This window comes from Ranitomeya imitator, chromosome 1 (genome assembly GCF_032444005.1).
Source record: "Ranitomeya imitator isolate aRanImi1 chromosome 1, aRanImi1.pri, whole genome shotgun sequence".
NCBI lineage: Eukaryota > Metazoa > Chordata > Amphibia > Anura > Dendrobatidae > Ranitomeya > Ranitomeya imitator.
The window spans coordinates 768,860,411-768,887,732 of NC_091282.1; the positions used below are offsets into that span (position 1 = coordinate 768,860,411).

General features: G+C 47.7%; 1 protein-coding gene across 1 annotated transcript in view; it reads left to right on the plus strand.

Annotated features, from left to right (window-relative positions):
* The window catches only part of YLPM1 (YLP motif containing 1), a 102,097-nt gene that overhangs the window by 50,649 nt on the left and 24,126 nt on the right, over window positions 1–27,322 (plus strand). The window contains exons 9-18 of the mRNA XM_069735736.1: window positions 10,051–10,246; window positions 10,316–10,431; window positions 10,511–10,647; window positions 10,729–10,791; window positions 10,880–10,999; window positions 11,078–11,254; window positions 14,505–14,588; window positions 14,836–14,919; window positions 15,347–15,427; window positions 17,459–17,510. Of these exons, the coding sequence (XP_069591837.1) occupies window positions 10,051–10,246; window positions 10,316–10,431; window positions 10,511–10,647; window positions 10,729–10,791; window positions 10,880–10,999; window positions 11,078–11,254; window positions 14,505–14,588; window positions 14,836–14,919; window positions 15,347–15,427; window positions 17,459–17,510 (1,110 nt within the window). The remainder of the gene's footprint in view (window positions 1–10,050; window positions 10,247–10,315; window positions 10,432–10,510; window positions 10,648–10,728; window positions 10,792–10,879; window positions 11,000–11,077; window positions 11,255–14,504; window positions 14,589–14,835; window positions 14,920–15,346; window positions 15,428–17,458; window positions 17,511–27,322) is intronic.

The following is a 27,322-nucleotide window of genomic DNA, read 5'->3' on the forward strand; positions in this document are numbered from 1 at the left end:
GGATTCATATCCAAAGAGGTTGTGTCAAGATTGCATAAAGCAAACCCTAGACGATGAGGCTGCAGTTACCACCACTAACATCAGGGCCATAATTAGGCAGGAGATCCAGTCACTAGGATCAATAAGCCAGAAAAAACAAGGGAGTAAAAGCCGTCCCCTTCCTTCTAGTTCAGAGTCAGAAGAGGTGTTAATTCGGTCCTCTAACACCTCTGAATCATCATCTGGTTCTTCTGAGGATGACAGCGGAGCTTGCTTTCCACTGGACAGCATAAATAACCTTATAAAATCAGTAAGGAATACCATGGGTTGTCCAGACACTAAGGGGGTCAGATCGGCCCAGGACATTATGTTCGCAGACCTAGGTCACAGAAAACTGCAAACTTTCCCAGTGGTCTCCGCCGTGAAAGATCTTGTAAAGAAAGAATGGGACAAACAGGGGAAAGGGTTCCTTCCCTCCTCTTCAAAAAGGCGTTACCCCTTCAGTGACGAAGAGTTAGAAGTTTGGTCCAAGGTGCCAAAAGTAGATGCAGCGGTAGCATCCACCTTAAAACAATCGTCCCTCCCTGTGGAAGATGCAGGGATCTTACTCGACCCATTAGACCGCAAGACTGAAGCTCTTCTTAAAAGGTCATGGGAAACAAATACAGGGGCCTTTAAACCCGCCATATCGGGTACTTGCACAGCTAGGTCATTATTGGTATGGATAGACCAGCTTGAGCAGCAGATTAACCCCTTTACCCCCAAGGGTGGTTTGCACGTCAATGACCAGGCCAATTTTTACAATTCTGACCACTGTCCCTTTATGAGGTTATAACTCCGAAACGCTTCAACGGATCCTGGTGATTCTGACATTGTTTTCTCGTGACATATTGTACTTCATGATAGTGGTAAAATTTCTTTGATAGTACCTGCGTTTATTTGTGAAAAAAAACGGAAATTTGGCGAAAATTTTGAAAATTTCGCAATTTTCAAACTTTGAATTTTTATGCAATTAAATCACAGAGATATGTCACACAAAATACTTAATAAGTAACATTTCCCACATGTCTCCTTTACATCAGCATAATTTTGGAACCAATTTTTTTTTTTTTTGTTAGGGAGTTATAAGGGTTAAAAGTTGACCAGCAATTTCTCATTTTTACAACACCATTTTTTTTAGGGACCACGTCTCATTTGAAGTCATTTTGAGGGGTCTATATGATAGAAAATGCCCAAGTGTGACACCATTCTAAAAACTGCACCCCTCAAGGTGCTCAAAACCACATTCAAGAAGTTTATTAACCCTTCAGGTGTTTAATAGGAATTTTTGGAATGTTTAAATAAAAATGAACATTTAACTTTTTTACACAAAAAATTTACTTCAGCTCCAATTTGTTTTATTTTACCAAGGGTAACAGGAGAAAATGGACCCCAAAAGTTGTTGTCCAATTTGTCCTGAGTATGCTGATACCCCATATGTGGCAGTAAACCACTGTTTGGGCGCATGGGAGAGCTCGGAAGGGAAGGAGCGCCGTTTGACTTTTCAATGCAAAATTGACAGGAATTGAGATGGGACGCCATGTTGCGTTTGGAGAGCCACTGATGTGCCTAAACATTGAAACCCCCCACAAGTGACACCATTTTGGAAAGTAGACCCCCTAAGGAACTCATATTGATGTGTTGTGAGAGCTTTGAACCCCCAAGTATTTCACTACAGTTTATAACGCAGAGCCGTGCAAATAAAAAATATTTTTTTTTCCACAAAAATTATATTTTAGCCCCCAGTTTTGTATTTTCCCTAGGGTAACAGGAGAAATTGGACCTTAAATGTTGTTGTCCAATTTGTCCCGAGTACGCTGATACCCGATATGTGGGGGGGAACCACCGTTTGGGAGCATGGGAGGGCTCGGAAGGGAAGGAGCATCATTTGGAATGCAGACTTAGATGGATTGGTCTGCAGGCGTCACATTGCGTTTGCAGAGCCCCTAATGTACCTAAACAGTAGAAACCCCCCACAAGTGACCCCATATTGGAAACTAGACCCCTCAATGAACTTATGTAGATGTGTTGTGAGAACTTTGAACCCCCAAGTGTTTCACTACAGTTTATAACGCAGAGCCGTGAAAATAAAAAATCTTTTTGTTTTCACACAAAAATTATTTTTTAGCCCCCAGTTTTGTATTTTCCCAAGGGTAACAGGAGAAATTGGTCCACAAAAGTTGTTGTCCAATTTGTCCTGAGTACGCTGATACCCCATATGTGAGGGTAAACCCCTGTTTGGGCACACAGGAGAGCTCGGAAGGGAAGGAGCACTGTTTTACTTTTTCAACGCAGAATTGGCTGGAATTGAGATCGGACGCCATGTCGTGTTTGGAGAGCCCCTGATGTGCCTAAACAGTGGAAACCCCCCAATTATAACTGAAACCCTAATCTAAACACACCCCTAACCCTAATTCCAACGGTAACCCTAACCACACCTCTAACCCTGACACACCCCTAACCCTAATCCCAACCCTATTCCCAACTGTAAATGTAATCTAAACCCTAACTTTAGCCCCAACCCTAACTGTAGCCCCAACCCTAACCCTAGCCCTAGCCCTAACCCTAGCCCTAACCCTAACCCTAACCCTAGCCCTAGCCCTAGCCCTAGCCCTAACCCTAGCCCTAGCCCTAACCTTAGCCCTAACCCTGGCCCTAATGGGAAAATGGAAATAAATACATTTTTTTTATTTTTCCCTAACTAAGGGGGTGATGAAGGGGGGTTTGATTTACTTTTATAGCGAGTTTTTTAGCGGATTTTTATGATTGGCAGCCGTCACACACTGAAAGACCCTTTTTATTGCAAAAAATATTTTTTGCAATACCACATTTTGAGAGCTATAATATTTCCATATTTTGGTCCACAGAGTCATGTGAGGTCTTGTTTTTTGCGGGACGAGTTGACGTTTTTATTGAAAACATTTTCGGGCACGTGACATTTTTTGATCGCTTTTTATTCCGATTTTTGTGAGGAAGAATGACCAAAAAACAGCTATTCATGAATTTCTATTGGGGGAGGCGTTTATACCGTTCCGCGTTTGGTAAAATTGATAAATCAGTTTTATTCTTCGGGTCAGTACGATTACAGCGATACCTCATTTATATCATTTTTTTATGGTTTGGCGCTTTTATACGATAAAAACTATTTTACAGAAAAAATAATTATTTTTGCATCGCTTTATTCTCAGGACTATAACTTTTTTATTTTTTTGCTGATGATGCTGTATGGCGGCTCGTTTTTTGCGGGACAATATGACGCTTTCAGCGGTACCATGGTTATTTATATCTGTCCTTTTGATCACGTGTTATTCCACTTTTTGTTCGGCGGTATGATAATAAAGCGTTGTTTTTTGCCTCGGTTTTTTTTTTTTTTTTCTTACGGTGTTTACTGAAGGGGTTAACTAGTGGGCCAGTTTTATAGGTCGGGCCGTTACGGACGCGGCGATACTAAATATGTGTACTTTTATTGGGTTTTTTTTTTTATTTAGATGAAGAAATGTATTTATGGGAATAATATTTTTTATTTTTTTTTCATTATTTTGGAATATTTTTTCTTATTTTTTTTACACATTTGGAAATTTTTTTTTTACTTTTTTACTTTGTCCCAGGGGGGGACATCACAGATCAGTGATCTGACAGTGTGCACAGCACTCTGTCAGATCACTGATCTGACATGCAGCGCTGCAGCCTTCACAGTGCCTGCTCTGAGCAGACTCTGTGAAGCCACCTCCCTCCCTGCAGGACCCGGATCCGCGGCCATCTTGGATCCGGGGCTGGAGGGAGCAGGGAGGGAGGTGAGACCCTCGCAGCAACGCGATCACATCGCGTTGCTCCGGGGGTCTCAGGGAAGCCCGCAGGGAGCCCCCTCCCTGCGCGGTGCTTCCCTGCACCGCCGGCACATCGCGATCATCTTTGATCGCGGTGTGCCAGGGGTTAACGTGCCGGGGGCGGTCCGTGACCGCTCCTGGCACATAGTGCCGGATGTCAGCTGCGATAAGCAGCTGACACCCGGCCGCGATCGGCCGCGCTCCCCCCGTTGTGCGCGGCCGATCGGCTATGACGTACTATCCCGTCCAGGGTCAGATAAGCCCAGGGCACCTCGACGGGATAGTACGTCTAAGGTCACAGAGGGGTTAAAGGTAGAGTGGCAAGAGAAAAAATCTTGCAAGCAATTCCTTTAATTAGAAGCGCTACAGCATTCTTAACAGATGCTTCAGTGGACTCCTTGCGGCTGGCAGCAAGATCAGCGGGCCTTGTCAATGCAGCCTGACGTGCCCTTTGGTTAAAGGGATGGAAAGGCGATGCACAATCTAAATCAAGATTATGTACAATCCCGTGCCAGGGTGAGTTCCTGTTTGGGAAGGTTCTTGATGACCTTTTAATAAAGCAGGATAAAGAAGGAGGGGATTCCCTAAACAGTTTCTTCCTTCTTATAGGAGAGCGTTTAGAAGGCGGCCATTTAATAGGAGAAGGCCGTATGATCCGCAAAGAGAGCGTTGGGAAACGAAGGAGAAACCGAAAGGTGCCTTATTCAGTAATCCCGAAACATCTAAACGTGGTAGATACCATCAGTGATGAAATTCCAGTGGGTGGAAGACTGAAGTTTTTTTTTACCATCAGTGGAAACATATGACTTCAAATCAGTGGATTCTCCGCCTAGTAAAATCCGGATTAAAATTAGAATTCATTAAATTCCCACAGGATACTTTCGTTGTCACATCGCTGAAAGCGCCGGAACAGCAAAAAGCGCTTCAGTTAGAAATTCTAAGCCTTTTGGCTAAGAATGTTCTCGTAGAAGTACCAAAAAATCAGGAAGGGAGGAGATTTTATTCCCCTTTATTTCTGGTTCCAAAACCAGATGGTACTTTTCGTACTATAATTAATCTAAAAAGACTAAATTCCTTTCTGTACGATTATACATTTAAAATGGAATCAATTAGGTCTACGATTAAACTTTTGTTTCCTAGGTGCTTTATGGCGGGTCTAGATTTGAAGGATGCGTACTATGATCTTCCCATTTATGCGGAGCATCAACAGTACCTCAGAGTGGCGGTAGTCCTACAAGGCCGATCCGTCACTTTCAATTTACAGCCATGCCATTCGGCCTGTCTGGCTCCTCGGGTTTTCACAAAAGTTATGCTCGAGGTGATGGCTTATTTGCGTCAGGAGACGCTAATTGTACCTTATCTAGATGACTTTTTAATAATTGGAGATTCAGCCTCTCAGTGTAATGAACGATTGACTAATACTATTTCATCGTTACAGGCTTTAGGTTGGATTGTGAACTTCAAAAAGTCCAGACTACATCCAGAAACCAGTCAGTCCTTCCTAGGACTAGTTTTGGACTCTGTAAGTCAAAAATGTTTTTTACCAGAATCCAAAAAATTAACAATAATTTCAAAAGTCACTATGGCAAGGGCAAAACCGCAAATGTCCATGAGAGATGCCATGTCTCTCTTGGGCTCACTTTCCTCCTGCATTCCTGCTGTACAATGGGCTCAATACCATACCAGAGCCCTACAGCACCAGACACTCCATGCGCAATCTCGTTTCCATGGTCATTTAAATACGAAAATTACTCTATCTAAAGATGTACTTGAGTCACTTCACTGATGGTTAAATAGAACCCATTTGTCCAGAGGACAAATTAGTCACTACTGATGCAGGGCCAGAAGGGTGGGGGGCCCATCTGGATAAGTATGTAGCTCAAGGTCGCTGGAATTCATCAGAGATCCAGCAGTCCTCCAACTGGAAAGAATTGAACGCAGTCCATTATGCCTTAAATTTTTTCCTTCCCCAGCTCCGAGGATCTCATATCAAAATCCTGTCAGATAACACGACGGTCGTCGCATATTTAAATCATCAAGGCGGAACGCGATCAGAAAGTCTGATGTCTTCCGCAGCAAATATCTTCGACTTAGCAGAGCTCAATTTTCTATCACTCACAGCTCTCCACATCAGAGGTATAGAAAATTCAAGGGCCGACTTTCTAAGTCGCCACACGCTACGCCAGGGAGAATGGACCCTCAACCCTCAAATATTCAAAAACATAGTGGACATGTGGGGTCTTCCGCAGATAGATTTATTTGCAACCAGGAACGACAGACAGGTACGAGCATTCGCTTCCTTGAATGTGGCAGACAATCCAGACATGATAGACTCGCTCCAGTCTCCGTGGAACTACAATCTGGCATATGCTTTCCCACCAATGATGCTAATCCCATTGGTCATCAAAAAGATAAGGGAGGAGAAAGCAAGAGTAATATTGATAGCACCTTTTTGGCCAAAGAGGCCCTGGTTCTCCTGTCTTCAAGCGATGTCAGTCTGCGATCCCTGGATTCTGCCAATGACACCAGACCTACTGTCTTAAAGTCCATTCTACCATCCACAAGTAAAGGGCCTCCACCTCACGGCGTGGAACTTGAGGCAGATTCTAACATTAAGAGGGTTCTCGCAAGAATTGATTAATACTTTACTGTTAAGTAGGAACAGATCCACGACTCTTATATATAGCAGAGTATGGAGGAAATTTCTCAACTTTCATACGGAACCCTTCTCTAACAAGGTTCCTATTAGAGCCATCCTTGAATTTTTACAAAAAGGTCATGAGATGGGATTATCGGTTAATACCTTGAGAGTTCAAGTGTCTGCCTTAGGAGCCCTGTATAGTGCTAACATAGCGGGTAATAGATGGATAGCAAGATTTGTTAGAGCATGTGAACGATGTACTCCGGTTCATGTCCCACGTCTACCACCCTGGACTTGAATCTAGTTCTAGACGCCTTAACTGGACCTCTTTTTGAGCCTTTAGATTCTATCCCTCTAAAAAATGTCACATACAAGGTAGCTTTATTGATAGCCTTAACTTCAGCCAGAAGAGTAGGAGACATCCAGGCCCTCTCCATAGACCCTCCATTCTTAATGACATATCAGGACAGGGTGGTTCTCAAACCAGATCCATCATATCTCCCTAAAGTAGCGACAAAATACCATAGATCTCAGGAAATTTTCCTACCTTCCTTTTATGATAATCCACTAAATCCAGAGGAAGAGAAACTGCATATGTTAGACGTTAAAAGAGCAGTTCTAAGCTACATAGAGAGAACCCAGTCCTGCAGACAGAGTAGGGCTCTGTTTGTATCTTTTCAGGGTCACCGAAAAGGCCACGGGGTCACAAAAGCTACCTTGTCCCGGTGGATCAGAGAGGCTATCCATCTTGCATACTTGTCAAAGGGCAAAGATCCTCCAGACGGAGTAAAGGCGCATTCAGCTCGAGCCGTATCATCCTCGTGGGCGGAGAATAAAGACCTCTCCATCGAGCTCATATGTAAGGCCGCAACCTGGTCGTCACCCTCGACTTTCTATAGACATTATAGACTTGATCTATCTTCTGCATCTGACTTGGTATTCGGGAGAGCCGTCCTTAGTACGGTGATCCCACCCAGGTGAAGGTTCTCTGAAAATCTCTCATTGTGGGTGCTGTCGTGGCGAAGGGTAAAAAGCCGGATTACTTACCGGTAATGCCCTTTTAATGAGCCACGACAGCACCCTGTCACTTCCCACCCTAATTATTTATGGCTATTCTCATGGGTGAATATAGATAACATACAAACAAATTGTGGATATATTTATACTAATTTAACAACGGCGGTTCCTCTTGTACTCTGAAAAACAACTGAGGAGGAGAGGGGGACTGCCCTTTTTATCTCTGTAGGTTTCCTGTTCCTATGGGCGGGTCCCTCTCATTGTGGGTGCTGTCGTGGCTCATTAAAATGGCATGACCGGTAAGTAATCCGGCTTTTCCAGCCGGTATTACAGCACACTCTACACGGGCGGTAGGGGCCTCCTAGGCCTTTCGGCACCAGGCTTCGGCACAACAAGTGTGTAGGGGCCACTTGGACTAGCCTACCCACGTTTACTAAACACTACAGGGTTCATACCCAGTCCTCAGCGGACGCGAGTCTGGGTAGATGTGTTCTGCAGGCGGCGGTACCCCAAGTGTAGGGGCCTGTCTGCACAATATTCGTCCATTGCTTCCCACCCAGGGACTGTTTTGGGACGTCCCATGGTCCTGTGTCCCCCAATGAGGCGACAGAGTAAAGGAGATTTTTGTGTACTCACTGTAAAATCTCTTTCTCTTAGCCTCTAATTGGGGGACACAGCTCCCACCCTGTTGCCCTTCCGGGCCGTTGTTACTGTTGAGTTCTCATATTGTTTGCTTGAGCTCGTACATAGTTGCCTTCTTATAGGCATGGTTATGTTATTCATGTTGCGTTCCTCCTACTGCTTTTGCACAAAACTGGAGAAGGCTGACGCTGTCCAGGGGTGTATACTGCAGAGGAGGAGCCACGGTTAATCTTTTTCAGATTATGCATAGTGTCGCCTCCTAGTGGACAGCAGCATAACACCCATGGTCCTGTGTTCCCCAATTAGAGGCTAAGAGAAAGATTTTACGGTGAGTACACAAAAATCTCTTTTTTTGCAGCAAATGAAAAATTATCAACGTAATAAACCATGCTTTCAGACCTCAATGCAAAGAAAACAAGTTCTTATTCATTTAGAAACAACAATACTCATGTTTTAACTCTGGAGTTCAGAAATCAATATTTTGTGGAACAACCATGATTTTTTATCTAAGGAGCATGTATTGCTATTTTAACTTTTTGGATTAAAATTTACATTTTTAATAAGAGCAAGCTGGAATCTTCGTTTTTTCCAATGATTTTTTATCACAGCTTTCATGCGTCTCGGCATGCATCTTGATCACCTAATCAGAAGCACATTAAGTAGAATGAGGTGTACTTTGGTTGGAATTCTACTGGCACTGGAATGGAATGACTGTCAGACATGTAGAGATAGTGATTTTTAGAAAACTGTGCAGTGGTCTCTTTTTGTGCAGGGGTCTCTTAATTTTTGCCAGAGCTGTATATCCCTAAAGTGCTGAAAGAAATAAATGTAGACTTACCTCCTGGATGCCTGCGTTTCTCCCTATGTGCGTCCTTGTGATATGGGCGGCAACATATGATCACTACTAGTGACTGCCTCTCCTAATATGGAGGACAGCTGAGTGTGGCGAGTGTCGGTCTTTGGCATTCCAGTTCTTAATGGAACTGGGGTCTGTTCACTCTGCCCTTAAAGATCAGCAAGTTAGCAAGTGCCCCATAGACTTGATACAAATCCTTTGAGTCCTGTTGATGGCTCCCTTCACTCTGGCATCCCGGTTTTATAATATTGAGGACAGATGTTCTCAAGTAGATGGAATCTAGCAGGATCTGCTTTATAAGTCCAAGTCCACACAATCAGATTTGCAGCTGATTTTCCTGTTGGTTTCTTAAAGGGGTTCTCTCGTCCAAATCGATAAGTCTGCAGTCACTCCATGTGAGTGCAGACTTATGAATTCCCCCAGTGCATGCACTGTGCTCTACAAGGATTCGCTGGTTTGTGATCAGGGACTGTAGTGTGTATGTATGCGTTCAACATACTCCCGGCCGGTGGGCACAGGCTTGCACCATCCAAGTGTGTGGAGAGAGGACGGTAGTGTGTATAATGCATACATACCCTCTGCTCTAGGTCATAAATTGCCGAATCCTTGCAGCACACAGTGCATGCAGTGGGGAATTCATATGGTTGCACTCACACTAGATTGACTGTAGACTTATCGGATTGACCCTGACAACTTCTTAAAGAAAACTACCAAAAAGATTAAAAGACTTGTGGATTTTGCCCCAAATCTTCCATTAACCCTTAATAAATGAGCAATGTTGAGATGCGTTTCAGCTTCACTGCTCAGGCAGCAGCACAAGGGGCGACAGTCCACGCAGGAATCGCCCCATCACTTGCCTGTATTGTCATCTGCCATGGGGTCAGCATTCATAAATCTCCAGGTAAAATCCACACCATTTCCAATCTGTGTGGACGTGGTCTCATGCTTCCTTTGAAGACCTAGAAAACCGCCAATATTCTCCCTGCCTTGAGAAGCTATGAAGTGCGGTCTGTAGTAGTAGCTGCAATGACTTCCATCTTTGCCTCCAGATTATTTGATTGATTGCTATGATCGAGACCTCAGGGACCGGGATCCATATTTTGAAAGGCAAAGCAATAAACACTTGGACCGTCGGGGATATGAGCGAGAGCGTGAAAGAGACCGTGATCGCTTGGATAGTCACAGGGACAGAGGTGAACATGACAGAGAGCGCTTTGATCGTGATCGTCACTCCCGGGAGGAGAGGTAAGAGTTGGTGGAAAGTCCCTCAGCTGTCTCGTTAATGCTGTGCTCACAAGTGCGCTCTTCCTGCAGGTCGTCATCTTACCGTGACAAGGAGACCACAAATCGTCGCAGTGGTTCTGACAAGCCTTCCTACGAGAGAAAGCCAGAGCGGTCATCTTTTGAGGCGCCAGCGCCTGCATTTGGCGGTTAGAAAGCCTCTGCTCATCCATGACTTGTCCATATGGCAGATGGACTACAAAATAATGTTCTGTCTTCTCCTTACAGCAACTCGCAGACCTTTCTCAGATGAGAGGCCACTGCTGCCTACTCCTGTGCCTGTTCCTCCACCAGAGAAGAAACCAGAGACCAAAAATGTGGATGACCTCCTGAAGAAGCCGGGTCGTGGGAACAGACCTGACCGGGTGAGCCTTCATTCGTCATCACCCACCACCTTTCACCTTTCTTCTTCAGGCACCTTAATTCTTGTACCATCATTTCTTCAGATTGTCGTTATCATGAGAGGTTTGCCTGGAAGTGGGAAGACGCATGTAGCCAAGCTGATCAGGGTGAGGCCAGGTTTACTTCCCGGACTTGTCATATCTGTGGTTTTCTATCCTCGTTACTCATCGCCCCATACTATTCATTCACCTCCAGGATAAAGAGGTGGAATATGGAGGTTCTGCTCCTCGAGTCCTGAGCCTTGATGACTATTTCATGACTGAGGTTGAGAAGGTAGAGAAAGATCCAGAATCTGGCAAGAAAGTGGTAAAAAAGGTAAGTGTAGAATGAGAGGTGCGTGCATTGTTTAGAAGCGTCAGACTGTGTGACGCCGGGCTCCTTGTGTTCCTGGAGGTCATGGAGTACGAGTATGAACCAGAGATGGAGGACACGTACCGCTGTGGCATGTTAAAGAGCTTCAAGAAGACCCTGGATGATGGCTTCTTTCCCTTCATTATACTGGACAGCATCCACGATCGCGTGCGGCACTTCGAGCAGTTCTGGAGTGCGGCCAAGACCAAAGGATTTGAGGTACATATACAGCTTCACCTCACGGGGGAGGCGTTGGGGCAACTGGAGTAAAGGCTTGAGGTCATGATCAGTGTATAGCGGCACATAATCCGCAGCACAGTACAAACTACTCTGCAATGAACCGCTTACAATCTATGAGGAGAGGCGGACACTGAGCACAATTGCTTTCAATCTATGAGGAGTAGAGTGCTTGTCTGTGTTTGGCCATCTTCCTGCAGTGTATGTACAGTTAGGTCCATATATATTTGGACAGAGACAACATGTTTCTAATTTTGGTTACAGACATTACCACGATGAATTGTAAACAAAACAATTCAGATGCAGTGGAAGTTCAGACTTTCAGCTTTCATTTGAGGGTATCCACATCAAAATTGGATGAAGGGTTTAGGAGTTTCAGCTCCTTAACATGTGCCACCCTGTTTTTAAAGGGACCAAAAGTAATTGGACAAATTCAATAATTTTAAATAAAATGTTCATTTTTAGTACTTGGTTGAAAACTCTTTGTTGGCAATGACTGCCTGAAGTCTTCAACTCATGGACATCACCAGACGCTGTGTTTCCTCCTTTTTGATGCTCTGCCAGGCCTTCACTGCGGTGGTTTTCAGTTGCTGTTTGTTTGTGGGCCTTTCTGTCTGAAGTTTAGTCTTTAACAAGTGAAATGCATGCTCAATTGGGTTGAGATCAGATGACTGACTTGGCCATTCAGGAATATTCCACTTCTTTGCTTTAATAAACTCCTGGGTTGCTTTGGCTTTGTTTTGGGTCATTGTCCATCTGTAGTATGAAACGACGACCAATCAGTTTGGCTGCATGTGGCTGGATCTGAGCACACAGTATGGCTCTGAATACCTCAGAATTCATTCGGCTGCTTCTGTCCTGTGTCACATCATCAATAAACACTAGTGACCCAGTGCCACTGGCAGCCATGCATGCCCAAGCCATCACACTGCCTCCGCCGTGTTTTACAGATGATGTGGTATGCTTTGGATCATGAGCTGTACCATGCCTTCGCCATACTTTTCTCTTTCCTTCATTCTGGTAGAGGTTGATCTTGGTTTCATCTGTCCAAAGAATGTTCTTCCAGAACTGTGCTGGCTTTTTTAGATGGTTTTTAGCAAAGTCCAGTCTAGCCTTTTTATTCTTGATGCTTATGAGTGGCTTGCACCGTGCAGTGAACCCTCTGTATTTAGTTTCATGCAGTCTTCTCTTTATGGTAGATTTGGATATTGATACGCCGACCTCCTGGAGAGTGTTGTTCACTTGGTTGGCTGTTGTGAAGGGGTTTCTCTTCACCATGGAGATTATTCTGCGATCATCCACCACTGTTGTCTTCTGTGGGCGCCCAGGTCTTTTTGCATTGATGAGTTCACCAGTGCTTTCTTTCTTTCTCAGGATGTACCAAACTGTAGATTTTGCCACTCCTAATATTGTAGCAATTTCTCGGATGGGGTTTTTCTGTTTTCGCAGCTTTACGATGGCTTGTTTCACCTGCATGGAGAGCTCCTTTGACCGCATGTTTACTTCACAGCAAAACCTTCCAAATGCAAGCACCACATCTCAAATCAACTCCAGGCCTTTTACCCGCTTAATTGAGAATGACATAACGAAGGGATTGCCCACACCTGTCCATGAAATAGCCTTGGAGTCAATTGTCTAATTACTTTTGGTCCCTTTAAAAACCGGGTGGCACATGTTAAGAAGCCAAAACTCCTAAACCCTTCATCCAATTTTAATGTGGATACCCTCAAATGAAAGCTGAAAGTCTGAACTTCAACTGCATCTGAATTGTTTTATTTAAAATTCAATGTGATAATGTCTATAACCAAAATTAGAAAAATGTTGTCTCTGTCCAAATATATATGGACCTAACTGTATATGTGCTTCACACTAAATTAGAATATCATCAAAAAGTTAATTTATTTCAGTTCTTCAATACAAAAGTGAAACTCGTATATTATATAGTTATTACAAACAGAGTGATCTATTTCAAGTGTTTATTTCTTTTAATGTTGATGATTATGGCTTACAGCCAATGAAAACCCAAAAATCATTAGCTCAATAAATTAGAATAATTAACAAAAAAACACCTGCAAAGGCTTCCTAAGTGTTTAGAAAGGTGTCTTAGTCTGTTTCAGTAGGTTCCACAATCATGGGGAAGACTGCTGACTTGACAGATGTCCAGATGGCAGTCATTGACACACTCCACAAGGAGGGTAAGCCACAAAAAGTGTGGTAGAAAAAGGTGCACAAGCAAGCGGGATAACCGCAGCCTTGAAAGGATTGGTAAGAAAAGGCCATTTAAAAATTTATGGTAGATTAACAAGGAGTGGACTGCTGCTGGAGTCATTGCTTCAAGAGCTACCACACACAGACTTATCCAGGACATGGGTTACACGTGTCGCATTCCTTGTATAAAGCCTTTCATGACCAATAGACCACACCAGAAGCATCTTACCTGGGCCAAGGACAAAAAGAACTTAACTTGTGCCCATGGGTCCAAGGGGTTGTTTTCAGATGAAAATAAAGTTTGAATTTCATTTGAAAATCAAGGTCCCTGAGTCTGGAGGAAGAGTGGAGAGGCCACAATCCAAGCTGCTTGAGGTCTAGTGTGAAGTTTCCACAGTCAGTGATGGTTTGGGGAGCCATGTCATCTGCTGGTGTAGATCCACTGTGTTTTTTCAAGACCAAAGTCAGCACAGCCGTCTACCAGGAAATTTTAGAGCACTTCATGCTTCCCTCTGCTGACAAGCTTTTTGGAGATGGAAATGTCATTCTCCAGCAGGACTTTGCACCAGTCCACGCTGCCAAAAGTACCAATACCTGGTTTACAAACAACAGTATCACTCTGCATGATTGGCCAGCAAACCCGCCTGACCTTAATACCATAGAGCATGTATGGGGTATTGTCGAGGAAGATGAGACACCAGACCCAACAATGCAGATGAGCTAAAGACTGCTGTCAAACAACTTGGACTTCCATAATCGTGCCACAGGCTGATCGCCTCCATGCCACGTCGCATTGATGAAGTAATTGGTGAAAAAGGAGCTCCGACCAAGTACTGAGTGCATTAACTGAACATAAATTTCAGTAGGCCAACATTTCGGATTTTAAAATAATTTTTCAAGCTGGTGTTATAAAGTATTCTAATTTACTCAGATAATGACTTTTGGGTTTTCATTGGCTGTAAGCCATAATCATCAACATTAACAATAAAGCTTATACTGAGGGTCCTGTACATCACTCTTACAGGTTTACTTGGCTGAAATCGCTGCCGACACTCAGACGTGTGCCAAGAGAAATGTGCACGGCCGCAGCCTGAAAGACCTCAACAAGGTGAGCGCATGGTGACGTGGCAGGGGGCGTCCCGATGCCCCGTGTGCATCCCCCGATTCCCACCCTCACGCCTCATGTGCATCTCCCAATTCCCACCCTCACGCCTCATGCGCATCTTCCTCCTGACGCCCCATGTGCATTTTCCTCCCGATGCCCCACCCCCTTCCCGAAGCCGCATGTGCATCTCCCCAACGCCCTGAATGTTTCTCCTCAATGCCCCCTCGTCTCATCCTGCCTCTATTCGTAGATGGCGGATAGCTGGGAGGCCGCGCCACGTCACATGATGCGCCTGGACATCCGTTCTCTCCTGCAGGATGCCGCCATTGAGGAGGTTTGTGTGAATAGCCATGTTATGCGGCTGTGGATCAGTGGGGGTCCATGCTTCGGGGGCTGGTTATGTCCACAATTAGGAGACCAGTAGTTTTGTGATGGGAACTCGGAGAAAGTTGATACCCCAATCCATCAGGACCTGGCGCCTTCAGAGCCCCCCACAGCTGTGACACCACGCCGTCTGGATGGAGCATGGCCTGTGTGTGCCATGTACACACATGATCCGAACCACTACCTCCTGGTGTCTAATACTGCCAGTGTCTCTACTCTCTCTCTGAGAAGCTCTATAGTAATGGAACATGTGGGGGCAGAGGATGGGGGTCCTTCTGTGGTGGTTACCGATTTTTTTTTTTTTTTTTTTTTTTTTTTTTTTTGGTTTGGTCGTCCTGGCTACTTTATGACCAAAACTGAAATCTACTTTTCTGTAGGTTGAGATGGAGGATTCTGAGCCAAGTGCGGACCCAGAGCAAGAAGTGAAGAAGGAGCTGGAGGAGGAGGAGAGCGAGCGGGTAGGGCGGCTGCCATTCCTCTTACTGTAGGAAGTTCCAGTGTTTTCGGTCTTGGCACCCCTCTTTAAAGGGATTGTCCAGAGGTTGGCCTTCAGAGTGCAGAAGTAGGCAGAGTCCCTCAGATTGGAGCGGTGCTTGGCATGTGCTGGTGTTCTTCTGAGCAGTGGGACCCCCAATATTTAATCTTGGGGCAATAGCCCCTCCATCCATTGGCCTTGTTAGCGTCATCCTTAAAGGAGATTTCTGGTTTTAGTAAACCTGCCCCTCAGCTACAGAATAGTCAAACTCTGTTTTCCTCCCCCTCCCCAGGTCCTGCACAATGCCACTGCTTCCAGTGTCTTAGGCCTCTTTCACACTTCGTCTGCTGGCGGGCGTCGTAATGCGTTGTTGTGACGTATCGACGGACGTTATGAAAATCGTGAAAAATGTGTGCAACGCATCCAGTGTTGGATAGATTCCTGTGTTTGACGGTCAGCGACGGATCCTGCGTCCATAGGCTTCCATTATAGCCAACGACGGACAGCGTAGGACCCGACACTGAGCGATTTTCCGACGTGCAGAACGACGGACCGCTATTTAACGACGGTTCCAGTGCACAACGGATGACCATCCGTCACAATCTGTTGCTAGTACAAGTCTATGGGAAAAAATAGGATCCTGCAGAAAAATTTGCAGGATCCAGTTTTTTTCAAAACTCGACAGATTTTGACGTGAGACAAAAAGACTGAAGTGTGAAAGAGGCCTTAGTCTCATCTCTGAGCATCTTATACCATCTACTCGGTCAGAGCCGCTTTGCTCATTGATTGGTGGCAGCGTTATTGATGTGACGTTACCGCTGCAGACAATCGCCGACATTGGAAAAGCCACAATTCAAAAGAAATCGCCACCATTTTTAGTTTTATTGGTAATGAAGAAAAGAAAATTCTTAGTGTAACTAACCCCTTCCCAACCGGGCAATTCTCTGTTTTTCTTTCCGTCCACATGGCCGTGTAAGATGGCTCTCATGTTTGTCCATGGCCCATGTGAGGGCTCGTTTTTTGAGGGCCGAGCCGATTCTCTTACCATAATGTCATGTTGGTTGGATACGTTTTGATTGTTTTATTGCATTTTTTTTGTTGTTGGAGCAGTAAAAAACAAAGCCTAACTGAGTGTTTCTATTGTCTGAATCACCGTTTTACTTGTATTTCGGTAGATCGGACCTTAACGGACACAATACCGAAAGTGTTTTTTTTTTTTTTTAAAACTTCTTTTCTAAGGAAAAATAGTTTTTTTTTTTTTTCTATATTGTAATACCTTTTTATTGTTTTCAGTCCCTTAGGAGACGAGGGTTTAAGTAACAATTACGTCTTCTAGGACTATCGCTCGTCAGCACCCCGCGATGTGCACGGGGGACTGCGCTTCCCTCAGGCCCTGTGGTGCTGGAGATGCCGAAGCACACGGGATTGCGCTTCCCTCAGATCCTGCGGCTCTGTTGATGCCGCTGTCAAAGGTCGATAGCTCCATGTTCTGCTGCTGGCAGCCGGTTCGTGAAGCAGCCACGTAACTGTTCGCCTTTTGTCGGGATGGGCAATGTGCTCCCCTCGCTGTACAAGTTGCTGAGTTTCTATTGAGTCGCTTCCAGGCAGCTGGGCCCAGATGACTGCCTCATGGCTGGAGGCTGCAGGACAGTTCTTTTCTGTCCCTGAACAGCATGGTCTTGCTGGTCTTGCAGCAGCCCACACTCCCCACTATAATCCCTCACTATACAGTAAACTGCGATACATACACACATGCCACGGTTGCTGAGAAGTCCTGCCATCCACAAGCTGGCCGGCACGCTTCAGGAGCATGGTTGTATAGACTGCTATAATAATCCGCATGTAAAATAAGGAACATCGTAATAATGAAAGGTGACCTGTGGTGAGGGGTCCATCACCGCTCATGGCCCTCAACATGTGCCAGTGACTCCGCTCCAGCTCTTCTATGGCCATTGCTTAGTTGCAGCATTTGTCTTTCACTTTAACGCTTCTGATATTTCTCCCCATAATATAGGGATATCTTCCAAAAAGCAAGTGGGAGATGGACACCTCAGAAGCCAAGCTGGGTAAGTGTGTTGTGGCGCCACAGATGGGCAGGTGATCTCTCCATAGGTTCCTCGGGACAGGTACTTCTGTGTGTCGCAGTCTCATTACATGATGCCGTGCGAGCAGCATTTACAAGCCACACATCAGTTCTGTCACCCCGGGCAGCGACCGTCGACACTCTGGTCTTTCATGTTGCTGGAAAATCTCTCCTAAAGAATTCAGCTTGTGATGTACGACCAAGGCTTTCAGTGAAGCGTTTCTTCCTCGTGATGTTGACTGACATATGGTTAAGATTCACGAGAGTCATTACATAAAGGCCAGTAGTGCAGAACAGGGTGTATAAGACCCTAGTAATGCAGAACAGGGTTTGGCTACGTTCACATCAGCGTTCTGCCGGGCTGCGTCGGGCGCAGCCTCGGCGACACATGAGCCCCTATATTTAACATGGGGGCGCATGGACATGCGTTTGCTTGCGTTTTGCGATGCATGCGTCTTTTTTGCCGCAAGCGTTAGGGCACAGAGGACGCAGCAAGATGCTTTTTTTTTTTTCCGTCCAAAATCCGGCAAAAAAGGACGCATGCGTCGCAAAACTATGCGTTTTGCATGCGTTCTTGTTTGCGTTGTGCGTTGCATCGCCGACACAGCAGCGCACAACGCAAATGTGAACGTAGCCTTAGTAAGACCCTAGTAACGCAGAACAGGGTGTGTAAGACCCTAATATTACTCTTATTTTTATTATTTATTTTTATAGTGCCTTTTATTCCATGGTGCTTTACATGTGAAGAGGGGTTTACGTAATAAAAGACAAGTACAATAATATTAAACAATACAAGTCACTACTTGTACAGGAGGAAGCGAGAACCCTGCCCGTGAGGGCTCACAATCTAAAAGAGATGGATGAGGGTAGAGCTGGTCGTGTAGCGGTTTGGTGGTTACTGCAGGTTGTAGGCTTGTTGGAAGAAGTAGGTCTTCAGGTTCCTTTTGAAGGTTTCCATGGTAGGCGAGAGTCTGATATGTTGGGTAGAGAGTTCCAGAGTAGGGGGTATGTGCAGGAGAAATCTTTATGCTATTGTGGGAAGAGGAGAGTAGAGAAGGAGATCTTGTGAAGATCGGAAGTGGCGTGCAGGTAAGTACCGGGAGACGGGGTCACAGATGTATGGAGGAGACAGGTTGTGGATGGCTATGTATGCCAAGGTTAGGGTTTTGTACTAGAGTCTCTGGGTGATGGGGAACCAGTGAAGGGATTGACGGAGGGAAGAGGCTGGGGAATAGCGGGGGGACACGTGGATTAGTTGGGCAGCAGAGTTTAGAATAGATTGGAGGGGTGCGAGAGTGTTAGAGGGGAGGCCACAGAGCAAGAGATTGCAGTAGTCAAGGCGGGAGATGAGGGCATGGACTAGGGTTTTTGCAGATTCTTGATTTAGGAATGTACGGATCCGGGAAATATTTTTGAGTTGAAGTCTGCAGGAAGTGGAAAGGGCTTGGATATGTGGTTTGAAGGAGAGGTCAGAGTTGAGGGGTATCCCGAGGCAGCGAGCTTGTGGGACTGGGGAGAGTGAGCAGCCATTTACTTTAATGGATAGGACCGTTGGGAGAGTCGAGTGAGATGGGGGAAAGATGATGAATTCTGTTTTGTCCATATTAATTTTTAGTAATCTAGCGGAGAAGGATGAAAATAGCAGACAGACATTGTGGGATTCTGGTTAGTAGGGAAAGTGATATCTGGTCCAGAGAGGTAGATCGGTATGTCATCAGCATAGAGGTGATACTGCAAGAGGAACTGGGTGTGTAACACCCTACTAGCGCAGGACGGGGTGTGTAAGATTAACCCTTTTGCTTTTACACATTTTTTAATGCAGAAATTAAGTATGTAGATAAAATGGACATGGCGCCCCAGTAGCTGCTGGGCCTTTCTGACCTCCCCAGCCCTATGCCCTCAAGCTCCTTCATACAGTTTTGTGCCTGTGACTGCTTTTATAAGAAACTCCTATATATTTATGTTGATATCTGTATGACTCCGGACCATGAGTGTCCCATATTTCGTTCGTCGGGGGTGCTGGTGGCTTCATCTTCTGTATCTTTTGTAAATACTCGCGCCCTGATATCTTTGTTCCTGTGCTACCTCTGCTGCTTTGGACACTGGGCTTTGTAGTGTCTTTGTGGTGCGTTGTACTCTATAATGTGCTTTTGAGCTTATTAAAAAAAAAATTAAAATGTCTTTATCGCCTCTCATTGGGGGACACAGGAACCATGGGTGTATGCTGCTGCCACTAGGAGGCTGACACTATGCAAATAAAAAAGTTAGCTCCTCCTCTGCAGTGTACACCCCACCGACTGGCATTATACTCTTCAGTTTAGCTTAGTGTCAGTAGGAGGTGGACACGGGTCTTTCATTAGACCCTTATCTACCTCAATGTGCGTCGTTTTTCTTTCAGGTTTCCGGATGGGATACAGGGTGAGCAGTCACACCTGTAGTCCCACATTATGGACTATGAGTACGGCGTGTACTGCCACCCCGTATCCTCATAGATCCCTATCCAGGACCAAGATCCTAGCACACAAGCGTGCTCAGAAGTCCGGTCCTGGCTCCGTCCCCCACCCACTCGCCCACCAGAGCCTGTCGGTTGTGGAGACGAGGACGTCCATCAGCTCCCTGGACGTCTCATCCCCCTTTTAAAGGTTAGTACCGGCGTGGGATTTTTGAGGTAAGTATCCGGCGCCGCCGTTTCCCCCCATCCCTTCCTAGAGTTTCCTGGGGGTCTTACTAGGGGCTCCTGTATCCCGGGTCGCTGCTTGCATGGATCCCCGCAGCACGACCTGGGCTTGCAGTTTCTCTGCAGATCTTCTCTTACGGACGCGGGGCCGTTATAGGCTGCCGCGCCGTTTGCCTGAGGTGGGCTCCGCGATTTCTCCTACCAGTCCTTCGGTAGGGGCCACATCTTCTCCCCGCGGCGCACTGACCTCTGCGCCGCGGTTTTCCAGGGGGCACACAGGCGCTACGGCCCTGTCGGGCCGGCGCGCCGCAGTTTTTGCTGGGGGCTCTCCGGCGCTGCGGCCCTGACAGGTCGGCGCGCCGCGATTTCCGGGGGCACTCAGGCGCTGCGGCCCTGACGGACCGGCGCACCGCTTCTTCCTGCGGCGCGCTGCTCTGGCGCCGCAGGGGGTTTCTCGGCAGCAGGTTTTCTCTAGCGGCGCAGCCTGGCAGGCTGCTGCGCCGCCTGTGTTTATGGCGGCGCACCTTTCCGGCGCATCTTTCCGGCGCCGCGGTTAGCCTTCTCGGCCGCCGGCTCCTACTTTAGGCCCCGGCTTCTCCGAGGCCTACTTCCGGTTTGCGCGCTCCCTCTCTTCCGGTCTGCGGGCGGGCTTTTTTTCCCGCCCGACATATTTGTCCTGCCCACCGGCACCTCTGTGGCTGGCTCCGCCCACTTCCTCCAGGGATTAGTCACTCTTCTGGTGTGCACTCCACAGCAGCACCTGCTCAGCCCCGCACGTGTTTTTTTTCTGTGAGCTCAGCGATCTGCGCCCTCAGGACAGTTCTCCGCTGACAAGTGGGACATCTCCAGGACCGGGTCCGTGAGTAGCTGCACTGCAGACTGACACCCTTCTCTGCCCACTGTCCCCTAACCCACTGGCATCTTCAGGGATCTCTAAAAATGTCTTCTAAAGGGGGCCGCTCTCGTCCCTCTACTTCTTCATCTTCTGCCTTAGTCACGTACTTTGCATGTTCATCCTGTAACAGCAAACTTCCCTCAGGTCAGTCCTCCCCGCTGTGTCAGTCCTGCAGCAACCCGATTGTTCCCACCGCCCAGGATCCCCCGGCTGTTCCGCCCGAGAGTGATCCCCCCCCCCATCCCAGGCTGGGCCGCCTCTCTGTCACAATCGGTGGCCGATTTAACACTGGTATCTCAAACCCTGGTGTCCGCGCTGGATCGGTTACCCCTGCAGACCCCTGCCGTGGCCAGCGGGTCGCAGGAACCGCCGCCCGAACCCTCCTTGCTAAGCTACAAAAGGTCCAGACAGGAACGTCGGTCTGAGTCCTCTTCGCGTTCCATCTCGCCGCACGGCCCTCCCCCGCGGTTGGTGTCCCACCGATCCTCCTCCCCTGAGTCAGGCGAGGCATTATCCGATGCGCCCTCAGAGGATTTTTCGGAGCTGGATCCTAACCAGATCGCCACCATGAGTGAGACGGTCCAGAACCTCATTCGGGCTATAAACCAAACCTGCGGCATCAAGGATCCCTCTACGGAACCCGCAGATCAGGCGGTTTCGTTTAGACGGGCCAAACCACCTTCAAAATTTTTCGCTCCTCATCCTGAATTCGAGGAAATCTTGGCCAGGGAGAGAGAGAATCCGACCAGACGTTTTCAGAGGGGAAAACGCCTGGGGGTGTTATATCCTTTTTCACCAGAACTTACCGCCAATTGGACGGTCTCCCCCTCGGTGGATCCCCCTGTTTCCAGGCTGTCCACCAACACGGTGCTTCCACTGTCCGGCGGAGCATCTCTGAAGGATTCTAACGACAGAGTTATAGAATCCTTCGCAAAATCTGCCTTCGAAGCGGCTTCAGCAGCGCTATGTCCAGCTTTTGCTTCCACTTGGGCTTCAAAATCCATCTCAAAATGGGCCAAGGATCTATGGCGAGGTATCCTGGACGGGGCACCTCCCGTGCAATTAGCGGAACTTGCCAACCAGATTTCCCACGCTGGTGAATACCTGGTTTCCGCCTCCCTGGATGTCGCGTCTTGTGCGGCTCAGGCTTCCAGCAATGCCGTTGCCATCCGCCGGACCGTTTGGCTCAAGGCCTGGCAGGCGGACTTGTCCTCCAAAAAGTCCCTCACTAGTCTGCCCTTCCAGGGCTCTCGTCTCTTTGGTTCCCAGCTGGACCAAATCATTAAGGACGCCACCGGGGGTACAAGTTCTATTCTCCCCCAGGCTAAGCCTCATCGCCCTCCTCCTAGACGGCAGTTTCGCTCTTTTCGGCCTTTTCGTCGCTTCGCTGCATCAAACTCTTTCCCAGCAGCAACAGAGGCCACAGGCACGTCAAGAGAAGAAGGCGGTGTCCTTCAGGCCCACTCCGTCCTGGCATCCTCGCTATTCCCAAGGTAGATCGTCCAGGCCCAGGACTGGAAGATCCACCTCCGCATGACTCTCGGCAAGACTCCAGCCCAACTCCCAGGTTGGGGGGCCGTCTTCTCCGTTTCAGGGACGTCTGGATTTCCGCAGTAGAGGATGCATGGGTCAGGGAAGTTGTATCCTCGGGATACAAAATAGAGTTCGCCTCCCGACCCGATCGTTTCTTCCAATCCCGTCCTCCAAGGCAGAGGTCCCCAACTCCAGTCCTCAAGGCCCACCAACATGTCATGTTTTCAGGATTTCCTTAGTCTTGCCCAGGTAATAATTGCATCACCTGTGCAATGCAAAGGAAATCCTGAAAACATGACCTGTTGGTGGGCCTTGAGGACTGGAGTTGGGGACCTCTGCTCCAAGGGATCCCGCTCTGGTTCCGGGCTTCTTCGCAGCCATCGCTTCTCTGCTCAAATCCGGGGTAATCGTTCCCGTCCCAGAAAAAGAGCGGTACACGGGTTTCTACTCGAACCTCTTTGTGGTACCGAAAAAAGACGGCAAGGTTCGTCCCATTCTGGACCTCAAATTGCTGAACAGGAGGGTTCGCCTGAGACACTTCAGGATGGAATCCCTTCGTTCAGTAATTGCTTCCATGGAGGCTCAGGAATTTCTATGCTCTATAGACATCCAGGACGCCTACCTACACGTTCCGATATTTCCCGGGCATCACCGTTTCCTGCGCTTCGCAGTGCAACAAGATCATTTTCAGTTCGTCGCCCTGCCGTTCGGTCTCGCAACCGCGCCAAGGGTGTTCACGAAAATCATGGCGGCGCTGATGGCCATCTTGAGTCAGAGGCTTGGTCCTTTTTCCATACCTCGACGACATCCTCATCAAGGCTCCGTCCTTTGCTCAGGCCCACGAAAGCCTGTCCATTGTTCTCGACACCTTAGCCCGTTTCGGGTGGCTGGTCAACCGGAAGTCCTGCCTTATTCCTTCTCAGCGCATCATCTTTCTGGGCATGCTCTTCGACACTCATCAGACCAGAGTCTTCCTTCCCAAAGACAAGAGATCCACTCTTTGTCGGGACATACGCTTGCTCCAGGGTTCTCGGCCTCCCTCCCTCCGATCGGCCATGAAGGTTCTGGGGAGGATGGTAGCTACCTTGGAAGCGATTCCCTTCGCCCAATTCCATTCTCGACCCCTTCAGCAAGCCATTCTGTCTCAGTGGGACAGGTCGGTCTTCTCCCTGGATCGGCCGATCAGACTCCTCTTTTCGGGTCAAGCGGTCTCTCAACTGGTGGCTGACGTCACCTCTCATCTCCGAGGGCAGGTCCTTCCTTCCGGTTCACTGGCAGGTGGTGACAACGGACGCCAGCCTGATCGGCTGGGGTGCGGTTTTTCGCCACCTGACGGTTCAGGGCCGTTGGTCGCCGCAGGAGTCTTCTCTGCCGATCAACGTCCTCGAAATTCGGGACATCTTTCTGTCCCTCCGCCACTGGGAAAGGATCCTCAGGGGCCTTTCAGTCCGGATCCAGACGGACAACGCCACGGCTGTGGCATATGTCAACCATCAGAGGGGGACCCGGAGCTCCTTAGCTCTTGCCGAGGTATCCAAGATCCTCCTTTGGGCAGAGGCAACGGTTCCGGTGATATCCGCGGTGCATATCCCCGGTGTGGACAACTGGGCCGCCGACTTTCTCAGCCGCGAAGGTCTCGCGGCAGGGGAATGGTCCTTGCATCCGGAGGTCTTCCATCAGATTTGTCTTCGATGGGGGACTCCGGATGTGGATCTCACGGTGTCTTGAATCAACAGGAAGGTTCCGCAGTTTGTCTCCAGGTCCCGCGATCCTCTCGCAGTGGGCGTCGATGCTCTGGCCATTCCTTGGTCACAGTTCCAGCTGCCCTACCTGTTCCCACCCCTTCCATTACTTCCCAAGCTTTTGAAGATCAAAGCGGAAGGGGTGCCGGTCATCCTGATCGCCCCGGATTGGCCCAGGAGAGCTTGGTTCGCGGAGCTCGTCAACCTTCTCGCGGACGCTCCCTGGTGCCTTCCAGACAGGCCCGATCTGCTGTCCCAGGGTCCGATCTGCCACCCGAATTCTCGGTCGCTCAGTTTAACGGCGTGGCTATTTAGACCGCGGTTCTAAGAGCGTCCGGTCTTTCGGACCGGGTGATTCACACCGTGATTCAAGCTCGGAAGCCTTGGTCTTCCAGGATCTACTACCGCACCTGGAAGGCTTACTTCCGTTGGTGCGAGTCCAACCGCGTTCCGTCTATGGTTTTTTCCCTGCCTTCTCTTTTGGCCTTTCTTCAGGCAGGACTGGATTCGGGCCTGGCTCTTGGCTCCCTGAAGGGTCAGGTTTCTGCGCTTTCCATCCTCTTTCAGAAGACCTTGGCCTCTCGGCCACAGGTTAAGACTTTCTTTCAAGGAGTAGCCCACTCTGTCCCGCCGTACAGGGCCCCTGTGGAGGCATGGGACTTAAACCTGGTACTGGACGTTCTAAGGGCTTCTCCCTTTGAGCCTCTTAGGGAGATTCCTCTATCAGTTTTATCCTGGAAGGTGGCCTTTCTTGTGGCCATCACGTCCATTCGCCGCTTTTCCGAGCTGGCGGCACTGTCTTGCCGCCCTCCGTTTTTGGTCATTCACCAGGACAAGGTGGTCCTCCGACCCCCACCTTCTTTTCTTCCTAAGGTGGTTTCCACCTTCCACCTCAACGAGGACATCGTTCTACCTTCCTTTTGTCCAGCTCCGACTCATCCTCTGGAGCGATCGTTGAACAAGCTAGACCTCGTCAGGGCAGTGAGGATTTATCTGGATAGAACATCCTCTTTCCGGAAGACGGATTCTTTTTTCGTCATTCCTGATGGCACGCGCAGAGGCCAGCCGGCTTCTAAAGCGACTATTGCTCGATGGATCAGAATGGCAATTTTGGAGGCTTACCGGGTCAAGAACAGAGTGCCCCCTCCTGGGATTAAGGCTCACTCTACCCGGGCAGTCGGCGCCTCCTGGGCGGTGCACCACAGGGCTTCCGCCCTACAGCTTTGCAAAGCGGCAACTTGGTCTTCCATCCACACGTTCGCCAAATTTTACAATGTCCATACCTACGCTTCGGTGGACGCCAGCCTAGGCAGAAGGATCCTGCAGGCGGCAGTGGTGAGTCCCCTGACCTGATGGAAGTCTGTTTTTTCCCGCCCTAGGGACTGCTTTGGGACGTCCCATGGTTCCTGTGTCCCCCAATGAGAGGCGATAAAGAAAACAGGATTTTTGGTTGCTTACCGTAAAATCTGTTTCTTGAAGCCTCCATTGGGGGACACAGCTCCCTCCCAATGTTTTCTGTTGTTATCTGTTCTATGACTGTTTTCACGTTTACAGTTCTCAAGTTTGTGGTTATGGTTTTTCAACCTTGTTCATTATCTCCTACTGCTTTCTCACTAACTGAAGAGTATAATGCCAGTCGGTGGGGTGTACACTGCAGAGGAGGAGCTAACTTTTTTTATTTGCATAGTGTCAGCCTCCTAGTGGCAGCAGCATACACCCATGGTTCCTGTGTCCCCCAATGGAGGCTTCAAGAAACAGATTTTACGGTAAGCAACCAAAAATCCTGTTTTGTTTGAAAAGTTTAAACATTTTCGAGGTCCGCCATATGAGACATCAGAGCACAAAATCAATGAAATCTTTCACGTTTTCACTGGTAAGGCCGCCTCTATTTCGCCACATTACATCTGCATTTACTTTTTGGAGGACATTAGGCAGCTCGTACGTTTAGCAGCAAGTTTTCCAAGAACTTTCAAAAAGCCAATTTTATGGGCCAGTGGGTCGGAATATTAGAAGGCCCTCACACAGGTGTGGGATAGGGCTAAAAGATTCTTGGCAACTACCAGTTGTTCCAAATTTACTCCGTTATGAAATATTTCTTAATGGGTGGAGTTTAGCAAATCAAGTGTGTTTGGGAGATGGGAGCTCATGGGATTGCAAGTGGTGGAAAATGTAAAACTACAAAATAGTACACTTAGGAGGTACAATAAACTTCAACAAGAGTGTGGACTTTCCCAGGCTTCCTTTTTTCCAATGCCTACAATAGACAGGTGTTCCAGACTTGTGATGCAGCACTCGTAATTCAAAAAAGTTATGCACTTGAGTCATTAAAACCTGCAAAATATGCGATTGGTCTAATCTCTAGAATATATCAGCAACTACTGCAGTCCCTTCTTGGTGGCCAAAAGTGGACAATAATCAAAAATGGAATGCGGATGTGGTGTTGGTTACGGAAGAGCAGTGGAAGCAGGTGTTGGAGCATATCTTAGACTGTCCCCATGTGAATCTACTCTTGCCAATATACCTCATATAGGGTGTATAGAACTCAGAGCTTCCTTTTTAAGGTTTGGGGTTTGCTTGAATGCGGAATGCGCGAGAGAGGGGGCGGTGGACACACATTTAATGCACATGTTTTAGGAATGTAGGTGTTTGGGCTTAATACGTTGACCCTAATGCAAAGGGTTTTCAGGGTTCGGCTCCGGACGGGGCCCCTAAGATGTGTTAGGCTATGTGCACATGTTGCGGATTTCCTGCGGATCCGCAACGTTTTTTACCGCGCAGAAACTGCTAGTGGTGCAGAAAATTTCACGCAGAAAACGCTGCGTATGAAAAGTAGCAGCACATCACTACTTTTGTGCGGATCTGCAGCGTTTTTGTACCCTTCCATTATAGAAATTCGCAGGGGTAAAAAACGCAAGAAATCCGCACAAAATCTGCACAAAAAAAATCAT